The following is a 12,026-nucleotide window of genomic DNA, read 5'->3' on the forward strand; positions in this document are numbered from 1 at the left end:
CAAGAATCATTAATCTCCATTTTATAGACAAAAACACATTAGAGAAACAAAACAAAATTGAGCAAATTGGCATGAGATCTCCTAGCCTGAGGCAGAGCTGGAACTTGAATCCTTGCTCCCTGGCTGTGGGCCCAGATTTCTGCCCATGAGACACTTGTCTTGTAAAGTTGCATCTATGTGTTGCCAAAGCAACAGGTTGAAAAGTGGAAAAATTCAATCAGTTGGTTGCTTTGTCTACATGATTCCAAACAAGTAGGCTGACTTTTTTTCTTTTACTGAATTGGTCTCCTGTCTGAGCATTACAGACACAGTTTAAACCTGATTCTCTCTAAACATGCCCATTAATTTGTAGTGAATGTAATTATTTTCTACAAGTCAATTACCAGACATATAGGAGTTTATGATGTGTATTCACACAGTCAGGTAGGTCTGACTGGGTAACTTGAAGACCTGGAGGGAATCTTGATTAGTCGCTATGCTCGTTTTGTTGTTTTGTCTTGGGGGCCCTGACAGCTACAATTTGGATTTGCTTTTTCCATAACCCCATAATGGTTACTCTGTGGAATGTGTTAAAGCCAAGAGCCATGGTGGAGAAAACAACCACTGAATCAAAAAGCTTCGTCAAGTTGCTTTAAGGAGAAGTTTACACTGTCACTGTAGCTTTAAGTATCAGCAACTCAGTTTTTCTCAGTGATTCCACTGGTTTGTAAACAAACAATTAACGTGTTTCTAATTGTCTGCCAACAAATGTGTCCCTTATCACTGTGGGAGCTGCTGCCCTGCAGAGAAAATTAAAAGAGCCCTGTAGCGGATTCTTGGGTAGAGCACATGAATCTTTTGGCAAAGTAAAGCATCACTCCCTAACTGATCTGTTTCATATGTATGGCGAATTGTCTTAAAACAGGCACACCTGTAAAAATAATCATGCTACAGAGTACACTCTAGTAGAAAGCAAACTGGACTCCCAATCCAGAGACCTGGGGTGTGGTGCAGATTCTGTCATTAATTAGCCAGGTCCAGGTGACCTTGGATAAATAATTTATCCTCTTCATGGCTCCGTGTCCTCATCTATCTAGCAGGATAATAGTCCTTGCATTACCTGCTTTATAGAGTTGTTTTGAAAATCAAATCAGATAATGTATGTGAAAGTGCTCTGAAAAGCATAAAGCATTATGAAAGTATGAGGGCTCATTATTATCATTATCATCATTAGTATAACAAAGCACGGGAGAGCTTTATAGAAAGGCGATGCAATCTGGTTCCAGAGGAGTAGGGAGAAAGGAGGAGTTCAAAGAATCCTTTGTTTTGGGGTGGTTGGCTTCTTTGCATGTCTTTTTTTCTGGAAAAAAAAAAAAAACCTAAACAATCAAAACATACAGAAAAGGAAGGAACAAAGAGTTACTCTCCTGCAAGTAATCACCGTCTATTACAGAATCTCATCAGCCGCTCAGCTCTTCTGATTGCAGCCGTGGTGGGCAGAGAGAGGGAGGAAGGCAGCAAAGAGGGGGCATCTTTTGTGCTTTGTTAGCTGAAGAACCAAGGACCAAGTGAGTCTGGGAAATGATGTACCTCTTTCCCATCTCTGAGTTTTCTGTGACCACTTGAAGTACGAATTGTCTCAAACTCATTTTCCTCTCCAATCATTTTCCTCTCTAATCATGTCCCTCTCCAATAATTTTCCTCTCCAATCTTTGCCCTTCAGCCCACAAGCTTCAAACAAACCCCTCCCCACTGTTTTTTTTTTCCTTTTTCCTTCCTTTTCCAAGAATTGCGGACTAGGCTCACTCAAAGCCCAAAGAACCAGTCCATACACTGGGAAAGACCAGTGAAAACTGTCAGTTGGAGGGTTGACAAGTAACATAAACAGCTGAGTGACTCCATTTCCCACATTGCCATGGGATGTTTTGGCATTAGGTAGACAGAGTCTGTTACTCCTCAAATCTCTCTAGAGAGGGAAGCTTTTTGATTGGATAGAGTTTATTTTTGCTAAGAATCTAATGATGTTAATTAAATACTTTATTCTTTGGCAGCAGCTAAGTTAAAGATATTAAATTTCCATTCTTAGCAGGAATATGTTCCAGTTACAGAAATTAAAAGAAATACTTACTTTGAACTAGTGTCTTTATCAAGTGTTTTAACAATTCATAAGCTACCTACGACTCTGTGTGACTTTATCGAATTTCTAATACTGGGGAAATTGGATAACAGAAGTTTTCACAGCTATGCCAACATTTTAAACACTAAGAGTAACACCTGTTATGGTTTCAATCCAGGATTTCACAGACTTATTAAAATATCAGAGCTGGGAGGGCTCTTAAACATCATCTAATCCAATTTCTTCATTGCACAAATGAGAAAATTCCGGCCAAGAAAGGTTAGGGGGCTTACCCAAGGTCACACAGCTATTTAATACACTATAGAAATTTTTTCTTACAACTCACCAAAACAGCCTCACTACCAATCCATGCCATATTGTTGTCAGGACCACCCTTACTAAGAGGTGACAATGATGTGGTTTGCAGGGTGGCAATGGGAAAACGGGATGGTTATAATTTATTTTATTTTTCACTTTCCCCCAATTGTTCTAGTATGGAGAGGGTCCAAGTGTTAAAATGCAAAGTTTATAGGAAAGAGGTGTCATGTTAGGCCATCTTCAGCCACTTATCCCTGATTCTGAAGCAGCTCATTAGATTATTTGGTCATGTACTAAGGGATCTGAGAGAGGAAGACAAAACTTGATGATAATAAAGATGTTTATGATTAGACAGGATAACTTTTGCCCAAGGAAGCAAGATGGTAGAAATCTAGAACGTGATACCCTGGACAAAAGGCATGAGTATCAAAGTGAAGATCCTGAGCTTCCAACAGTCAGCAAGAGAGTTCCTGGTGTCTGGGAAGGGGTTGAGATTTTACCATGTATTGAGCACCTACTATGAGTCACATACTGTTCTAGGTGCTTTACTTATTTAATTTACTTAATCCCCATTATAATCCTATGAGTTCATACCATTATTCCTAGAGCTTGGATTCTAGCACAATCTGCCTAATTCTTGGAATTCATTAAAGTAAGTCAATTCCATTCCCTATCATCACATATCATTTGGGCAAGGAGATGGTTATAGGAGACTCTGCTGGGAGAAAGGAGAACAACGATAGGGAGTAGACAGGCCCTAAAGTACTAGTTCTCTTATTTCACCATTGTGTTGAGAGCCAGATCTATTCACAGGCAACAACACTGACAACACAGCTGAGGAAGTTATTCTTGGCATCATGAAAACACTTCACTCTAAATGGGGCCTGTAGGAATGGTAAACCACAGTGGAAGAAAGAAAATCAGTGGGTCATGTAATGAGGCAATTGTACTGAAACAGGACTTCCTGGAAATCAATATTAACAAGGCTAATATGGGCTTGTATTTTTTATATACAAAAAGAACAAAAAATGTACCTTATAAAGTAAGCAAATCCATTAATAGACAGCAGGGCTATAAGCAAAGTAAGGCAGACCATCATGGCAAAGGCAGGGTCGATGCCTGCAGAGAATGAGAGGAAGAGGAAGAATGGCATTATCAGAGAGAGGCAGTAAATAAAGGGCACCACAGAGTGACTCCTCATGCTTTCTGGTGACTCTAATATCAAGCCACATCTACCTAACCTAATTCCATTTTTTCTCAGCACAGTCTGTCTTGTTGACTTTATGGACACAGAAAGCAATTTCACTGTTCTGAAGCAAAACCACTAACCACTCTGACAATAACAAATCACATGAATTAAGGCTGACCAGAGTGTTTCTTTGGAGGAAAAAGTCCACAAATGGAAAACTTTGAGTACCTTAATTTAAGTTGGACAGCAATAGAGTTCTTGAGAATAAATATGTTATCTCACCTGTGAAAGGTAAGTATTATCTTGCCTTCATAAAATAAAAGGCCTTTTTAATTCACCTGAGCCCATATGAGTTATAGATGAAAAACATGGTACTTCTTCTTCAAGGGTGAGGGTAAGTCTGGTTTTGATAATTAGTGTTTTCATCAGAATGTAAATTAGCCTCCATAAAATCTAAATATTTGGATAGATTAGTAAGATTTTTGAGGGAAATATGATGTGAGTGAAGAGGTAGTTGAGTATATCATGCTAAAGCAAAGTAGAAATCAAAGCCCCTTTCAAATAGATGCATTTGGTTTTAAAAGTGTATGGTATACAGTTGCATAATAATAATATGGGTCCTTCCAACGATCCCCTCTGGCTCTCAGAGATTTGACAAAGTTTCCCCTCTTCCACAAGCTAAAGGAGTTCCACCAGTCAATCAAACTGCAAGTATTTACTGGATACCTACTGTGTTGGGCAGTTGGGCAGCATAAAAATTATTAGCTATGGTCTCTACCCTCAATGAGCAATATATTTGGGAGTGGAAGTGGAGACACAATCAGTACACAAGAAACAATTGAAAAGCAATTTTGTGCTAAGCTGTGAGGTACAGACTTTTATTCAATGGGAGTTCAGAGAGGAGAGAGTATAGATACGATATTTCTGTGGTGGGACCTGATTGGCAGGATTTGGAAACATCAACGGATGGATAGGGGACCTTGAAAGCAGGAGAAATAATCATAGGTTATAGCCTACAAAAGAGCAAGAAGAAGGCTAATAATGTCTTCCTCTTTTTAGAGTAAGCTCTTTGGGAAAGAGTGGGATTCTTTTTAAAAAGACTGGTGGGGAGGCTTTTAAATTGTGGATGGTTATTCAAGGCTGCAAAGTACCTCTCATTGTTCTTATTATTTTAAATTAACAAGATAGAGTGCCAAGAAGTGTATGTCACTCGAATGCAAATGACTGATTTTATGAGTGTTTCAATATTAAAATATGCCTTCTCCTAAAGAGGTTCCCTTGTAACCCAAGCTGAGCCAAATTGACTACTAGCGATTTTCCATTCCTTACTTACCTCCATGGCAGATCTTCCCTTCTGCAAACCAGCATTTTGCATCTGCTCTAGGGGGCCTGCCACCAGGGAAGTGAATAGGGGTCCCTCTGAAACGTAGCAGCTCCATTTCCATGTCCACAGTGTAGGTGCTATGGAGTTCCCATTCTTTCCAGTTGGTGTCCAGGATTATATATTCTGAAATTCCATTTCCATTTGAATCTGTCCTTATCAACTGGTTGAATCCATAGAACTGCATGTTTCTGGAATGCTGAACCAGGCTGGCAGCACTAGCCTGTCCATTTTCTTTCATAGCATTATTCATGGCTTGTGCGATAAAGTAAATTGAATTGTAGATGGTTCCAAACAACGGTGAAACCTATTTTTAAAAATTACAATTATCTTGAGCCCTGGTCGCCCTAGAGCGATCTCAGAGTATATTCCAAGCCTGTGTTCATTATTATGGTCTGCACGTCTGAGTGAAGTAGAGCTATGAAGACCCAGAGGAAAAAAATTGTTTCTAAGGTCTTGCTTGGTTTCTTCCCTGAATTTTTCTGTTTTTTTCCCCCAGGCCGTCACATCTTTAAATATATCAAATATGACAATTTTATGAGCAAATCAAGTCATACACAATATATTTTTATGCTCCTAAACTAAGAAAATGATTTAGAATTATAAAGAGCACTTAAGAAAACAAGTATAGAATAGACACTGGGAGTTCAAAGGAAATATGCCAAGTTAATTACTGGTGCACTGTGCATGGCAAAATCATTTTGCTGGCACTACTAGAGTGTTAGGTGTGTGTGGAAAGACTGTAAATAATGTGTCTCCACAGTCCATGTCTGTATCTTGTCTTAGTTCAAAATGGCTATTTTTCTAGACACATGCTCCCCAGAGAAAGTGAACATTAGAATTCAGTTTTAAACACATACCTACACATACACACTCACATGTATGCACACGCAGACATCCACCCTGACACATACGCACCCAGCTATCTAGAGTCAAAGTTTGTAGAGTATAGAGAATGTGAATGTTAGTCAGAAAACCTATTGGTGTGCAAAGTGGCAAAGCTTCAACAAGAAGCCACTTTAAAACAGTAAGACTGCTAGGGTGGATAGCATAACTATGCCCGCTAAATAAATAGGGTAAAAGCAACAATGTTTTTGTATACTATGCCCAGATGCACTGCCCATTAACCTTGTAAGTTTATTTTTGGATAAAATCTTGTATCTTTTTTTCCAAAAAGGTAGAGAGGATGAGCAAACAATTCCTCCCTTCTCTGTACCTCCCCCGACATGGCCCCTCACACACGCGGCCATGGCTTCATGGTTTTCCATGTCACTTCACTTCTAGGATGGAGTTCAAGAAAGCTGTGGTCATGCCATTTTACTGAGCATCAGGGAAAGCTGATACTTGCTACTTTGGTTTCACAAGGTCTAGAAAGCTAAGCTCCTGTAACAACCTTCATGTGAAAAAAAGAAGGGCTTAAAATCGAGTGAATCATTTTTTATTAGAAATAAAAGTCAAGACGCAGAGAGGTGTAGCAGATAGCAAGACACTGCCATGTCTTGTTAATGTAGAGTGGGAGTTTTCAACACCAGCTGCACATTAGAATTACCTGAAGAGTGTCAGAAATAGCAATGCCAAACCCAACCCAGATCAACAAAAAGAGATGCTTTTAGTTTGATACCCCAGTAATCAGCATTATTAAAAGCTCCTCAAAGATTCTAATATGCATGCAGGATTTTAAGACATCAGTATAGAAGATGATACCCTGTCTGTGATCAGTGCCTAATGCCAGAATGTCTGAGAAAGTCATTTATCAGCTTTCTCTGTGCTTCCATTTCTTCCTCTGTGAAATGAGAATACAGAATCATGAATGTCTAAACTTTAGAAGTCATCTTGTCTAACTATCTTACTTTATAGGTAAGAAAGGGAGACACAGAGAAGTTACATGACCTGTCAAGTTCACCTACCTGAGCATAAAATAAGGAGTAAAATCCAGGTCTCCTGTTTCTTAGTTTAGCATTCTTGATTGGAATATATGTCCCCTGTGGTCCCTTCTGGCTCTGAACTCCTGTGAAAATTCCTAATACTTGGTAGAGTTCAGGGACAAAATTTAGCTTGTAGACATTTTTATAGCCTGTTTGAGAGTTCTTCATCTTGCTGACCTCTCTCTTCATGTTGGAGTGCCCCACAGCTCAGTCCTTGGTCTTCTTCTCTGTCCACACTAACTTCCTTGGTGATCTCTTTTGTTCACATGGCCTTAAGTACTAAATCTACGCCATAACTCTCAGATTCATACTTCCAATTCAGACCTATATCCTAAATTCCAGATTGGTATAGTCAATGGCCTACTTTTATATCTCCACTTAGATGTTAAAAATCAACATACCCAATGTTGAACCCATGATATTCACCCCAAATCCTCCTGATCCATCTACAATGAGTCTTGTCAGTCTATGTTAATAGCTACTCCATTCTTCTAGTTGTTCAGGCCAAAAAACTTGCCCCACATAACAGAGCTAACTACTAGCAGAGCAGAAATCAATACCTCAGTCTCCATAGGGTTTTATTCCAATGATCTTCCTTCATCCCCCTGTCTCAAGATGTACTCTGTAGAAATAGATCATGAATGGATGGCAGGTGCCACCACCAAGGTATCCACACTTAGTTGCCTAGCACATGCTGAGCTCCCTTAAGAGGTTTTCACTAATTCCCCCTCCTGGCATTCTTGGATGCTCTATTTGATTGTCTTTGTAATTTCTGCAAAACCCTGACTGTTTTCTGGGGGCTTTGGTAGGTTATGACAATAAGTGAAGGATGGAAAGTGGAGTATAAAATCAATACTAGTAAAATAAATAAGTGAAAACACACACACACACACACACACACACAGGGCAGCAAGCTCCTGAAAGCAAACAGAATGCTAGTGTTCTGTTTTGAAAGGCACAGAGCCTTCTGGGAAAGAAACTGCATCTACCTACAGCCAAAAGTGAAGATTAAAACTCAAAAACAACATTCCCACCTCTGAGTTGATCCAACACACTGGGTTTTCAGCTGGCCAGGCTGTGCTGATCTTTGTGCTCTGATTGACCCATTGGAGCTGACTGACAGAAACTCCCCAAGACGACTGAAACCTGAAGCCTGTTCTTCAGGATTCTCTAGCCTAGACAACACATGTACTCACAGCCACAAAAGTATGGTAGAGAGACTTACAGCATAGCTATAGCAACAGCATTCACTTGCAAAAGAGGGGCTGTCACAATGGTCCACTGTCACTTCAAGGCCTTGGAGTTGTGCTGTAGTTGGTTTGAGCTCCTGCTTCACTCATCGTGCCCTTCAGCAAAGGGAATTGCCTCTTCCCATACGTCAAGGGCACACACTGTTAGCGTCACTCACAAAAGGTCTCTAGTTGCACTTGCCACAAATGATGAGAAAGAGAAAAGGTAAAGGGTGGAACACGGGAAGAAGAGGCATTCTCTACAGGCCTCTATCCAGCTTCTCACTACAGCTTCAAAAAAAGTAAGACAGAATTGGTGGGAACTTCTGTCAGAGAGATGACCTTGTTGACATCACAGTCCAAAATGGTGAGACCACTGATGATTAAGCCCATTGTTTTTGCCTACTGTATAGACCTGAACCTGAAAGAATTAATTATGAATGATAATTAAAACATATCATTGGTTTTTATTCTGTTACTTTAGATAGCTCTACCCGAGGCTTTTAAAGTTTTTATCCAAGATAATAAGGTCTGGATCAGGAACAGTAATATATGAATTTGTTCAGTATAATGGTTCGTGCTGTTAAGTTGACTACCACCAGTTCAGATTTACTGTGTCTGAGAAGACACAAAACCGGCTTCCAAAGAATTTTATCCTCAGAAGTGTACATTAAAACGTGCCTAGCTTGAAAAGCCATCACTTGAAGGACAAAATGGCACATCAGTTTTGAACAAAAAGTCAGGCACATGCACAGATCAAGAAACCAAAGGATAATTGAATTCTTGTTATTAAAGGCAGTACCTCCAATAATGCATGATCTCAACCCTTGGGCATAGTCAAGAGATGGATAAAAGACCAATGTGTTTGATGTGATGCACATCAACACAAAACCCTTATTTTGTATAGAATGGGGTAGAAAGACAATCTTAGCCACTGTGAGCTGCAGGCAACCTTTTCTGACAACCTTGTTTGGTGGGCCCCATTCTGGAATGTTCCAGTTCTAACCACATCTGCTGTAGCCTAGAATTCCCCTGCCAGGCACCCATATTTAGGGTAATGGAAAACAATAGCAATAAGGAGCATAAGGTCCCCAGGCTTTCTAAGAAATCCTGAGGATTTCCTTTGCTTAATCAAATAACTGTACATTTGGAAAAATATCCAAAATGTGTTTTCCAGCCATATACATTTGTGGCCAATAGAATTTAACTGAAAACAAGCATTGGGAAAACAATGAAACGGAAGAATGCAGGCATCAAACCCTAATTCAGAATTCTAATTTGGCCAAAATATAAAGGTACAAAGTTATAATCCTTGCCCAATCATCCTGAGACTAAATTAAGAAGTTCATCACTGGTGTCCCCACCCCTCAGATCTCTCTATTCTGATTTATTGTTCTCTTCTCACAGGTCCTCATAAGGCCCTAGTAACTCCTACATTACAGGAAAACAATTCAATAAATCTATTCAAATCAAAGTATTAGTCACTTAGCAATGTTACTTTGCCTGAGTAAAGCATTGGCATTAGATATTATTAGCACAGTGGAATAAAACACAACAAGCCTAATGTGTGGTTAAATGATCAGGATCTGGTAGCAAACTTGGGTTGGAATCCCAGCTCTGCCACTTCCCAGCTGTATGACCTTGAGCAAGTTACCTTGAGCCTTAATTTCCTCAATCACAAAATGTAGACATTAATATCTAATTTGTAGGTGTAGTCTGAGGATCCCATTGGATCATTTATGTAAACGATCCCATTGGAAAATTTATGCTTGCCTATAAACACATGAATGATTAATTATCATTCATAATTAATTCTTTCAGGTTCAGGTCTATACAGTACAGAGTAAACACTGAATATACAACAGCTGCTATTATTTTCATTTCAGAAGAGGAGCACAGGGCTCTGGTAACATCATCCTGGAAGTATAGTTTTCAAGTCCCTTGTCCTAGTTTTGAGCTGGTGACCAAGAAGTACTAGAGTCTCAATTTTAGATCCAACTTCCTTAGCACCTGAAATGGAAAAACTGTTCTCCTTCATTGTGGGAAAGATCTCATTTCTATTTTGATCTCTATTATATCCCCTGCAGAGTGCCTGACCCACAATAATAATAATAACCACAACTTTAATAATAATAATGGCTAACATTAATTGAGGGGTTATCAGGTGCCAGGCAAACTATTTAGTGTGTTAATTCATTTAATCCTCACAAGAACCCTGTTAGTTAGGTACTATTGTTATTTTCAATTTTAAAAATGAGAAAAAGAAGACGTGGAGAGCTTAAGTAAACTTAAGGCAGTCTGCCTTCAAAACCCATGATCTTAACCTTCATATTAAATCTGAGCTTAATAAATACTTACTAACTTAATTAATAGGCTTTGGCAAACTCACCAGTAAAATAATATCACATGCACCCTTTTGTGACTTATTTTTTTCCTTCATGACTTTCCATAGACTTCCTGATTAAAAATAATGAAATCAAGATTTTTTTTACTTCACTCTCTTTCTCCTCTCAAATGTCACTCTCAAACAAAGAGAACAAGGAACAGAAACACTAAATCTCCCATATCTAATGGTATTAGGAAACATCTGTAACCCTGTACCACAGAATCTGAAAATAAAAAGTTGCTACAAACATGGCAACTGATTTAGCAAAGTGGAGAACAGTCAAACCTAAGTGCTTGCAGAGGGAATTACTGATAAGCAACAAGCAGATCTGCCCCGTAAGAATCCCGGAAAGAGTAATTACAACCACCAAGTACTGTAGAAGTGAAGGTGAGGCCAAACACTAAAAGAGCAAGAGCTCTCTGAATGTCCGTGTAATAAACATGTAGACGTGCCCCATACCCACCTCTACCAGGAGGTGCAGACGTCTATAGGAAACAGACACTAGACAAAAAGGAAGTTGGAAATGAGGTGGAGCACAAAAAAACAGTGATGAAGTTAAAGTTTTCATGCTTAATGGTGAAAATCCCAGTCTCCTCCCAACATTGCTTCTGGAATACTGACAGCTATGATTATGACTCCCAAGAAGATTAGAAGACTCTTCTCTGAAGAAAAAGACTAGCTCAAGAGCCAAGGCCTACAGATATTGACCAAAAGAAGCAAATAAAAAGCAACTGTTTAGCCAATTGCCCTGTACTGAAGCCCACTTGTCAACATATCCATCATGCACATAAACCTTCAAATCTGCAGACATCTAAGGAAAACTTTCAACATGAAATAAAAACATGAAAAATTAGGAACTGAGGAAAAAACAGATAAAATAGCAGAAGAAAACTTCAAAAAAACTATAATGAGTACCTCAGGGAAATAGGAAAAATACTATATTGATAAAACAAAAGCAGAATGCTATTAAAATAATCAAACAACAAGAATGAACTCTTGGAAATTAAAAATATAACTAAATCATTCTTAAGAATTAGTAAAAGTGTTAGAACACAAAGATGAGAAACTCTCCCACAAAGGAAAACTAAAAACAAAAATATGGACCATATAAGATAAATAATAAGACAATTAAAAGATCAACCAAGGACATCTTATATCTTATATATCTTATAGTATTTCCAGAGAGAAGACAGACAATGTTGTCGAAGAAATTATCAAATAAACAATAGAAGAAAATTTCTCAGAAGGAATCAGCTTCTAGATTGAAAGGCTCCACCAATACAGCATATTATGTGTCAAAGACTCATACATCATCATGAAATTTCATAGCATCAGAAATAAAGAGAACATTTTAAAAGTTTCTGAAAGGATAAAGAGGAATGGAAATAGGTTGTATCAAAAGATTAGGAATAAGAATGACATCGGTGTTCTCAACACCAACAGTGGAAATTGGAAGACAATGTGATGTGTCTTCAAAGTACTGAGGGAAAATGATTTCTAACC

The 12,026-nt window shown here is 38.7% G+C and overlaps 1 protein-coding gene across 1 annotated transcript in view; it reads right to left on the bottom strand.

Moving 5' to 3' along the window:
* The window catches only part of GUCY2F (guanylate cyclase 2F, retinal), a 102,460-nt gene that overhangs the window by 74,986 nt on the left and 15,448 nt on the right, over nt 1-12,026 (bottom strand). The window contains 2 exon segments of the mRNA XM_055268492.2: nt 3,448-3,532; nt 4,936-5,290. Of these exon segments, the coding sequence (XP_055124467.1) occupies nt 3,448-3,532; nt 4,936-5,290 (440 nt within the window).

This window comes from Symphalangus syndactylus, chromosome X (assembly GCF_028878055.3).
Source record: "Symphalangus syndactylus isolate Jambi chromosome X, NHGRI_mSymSyn1-v2.1_pri, whole genome shotgun sequence".
NCBI classification, from domain to species: Eukaryota; Metazoa; Chordata; class Mammalia; order Primates; family Hylobatidae; genus Symphalangus; species Symphalangus syndactylus.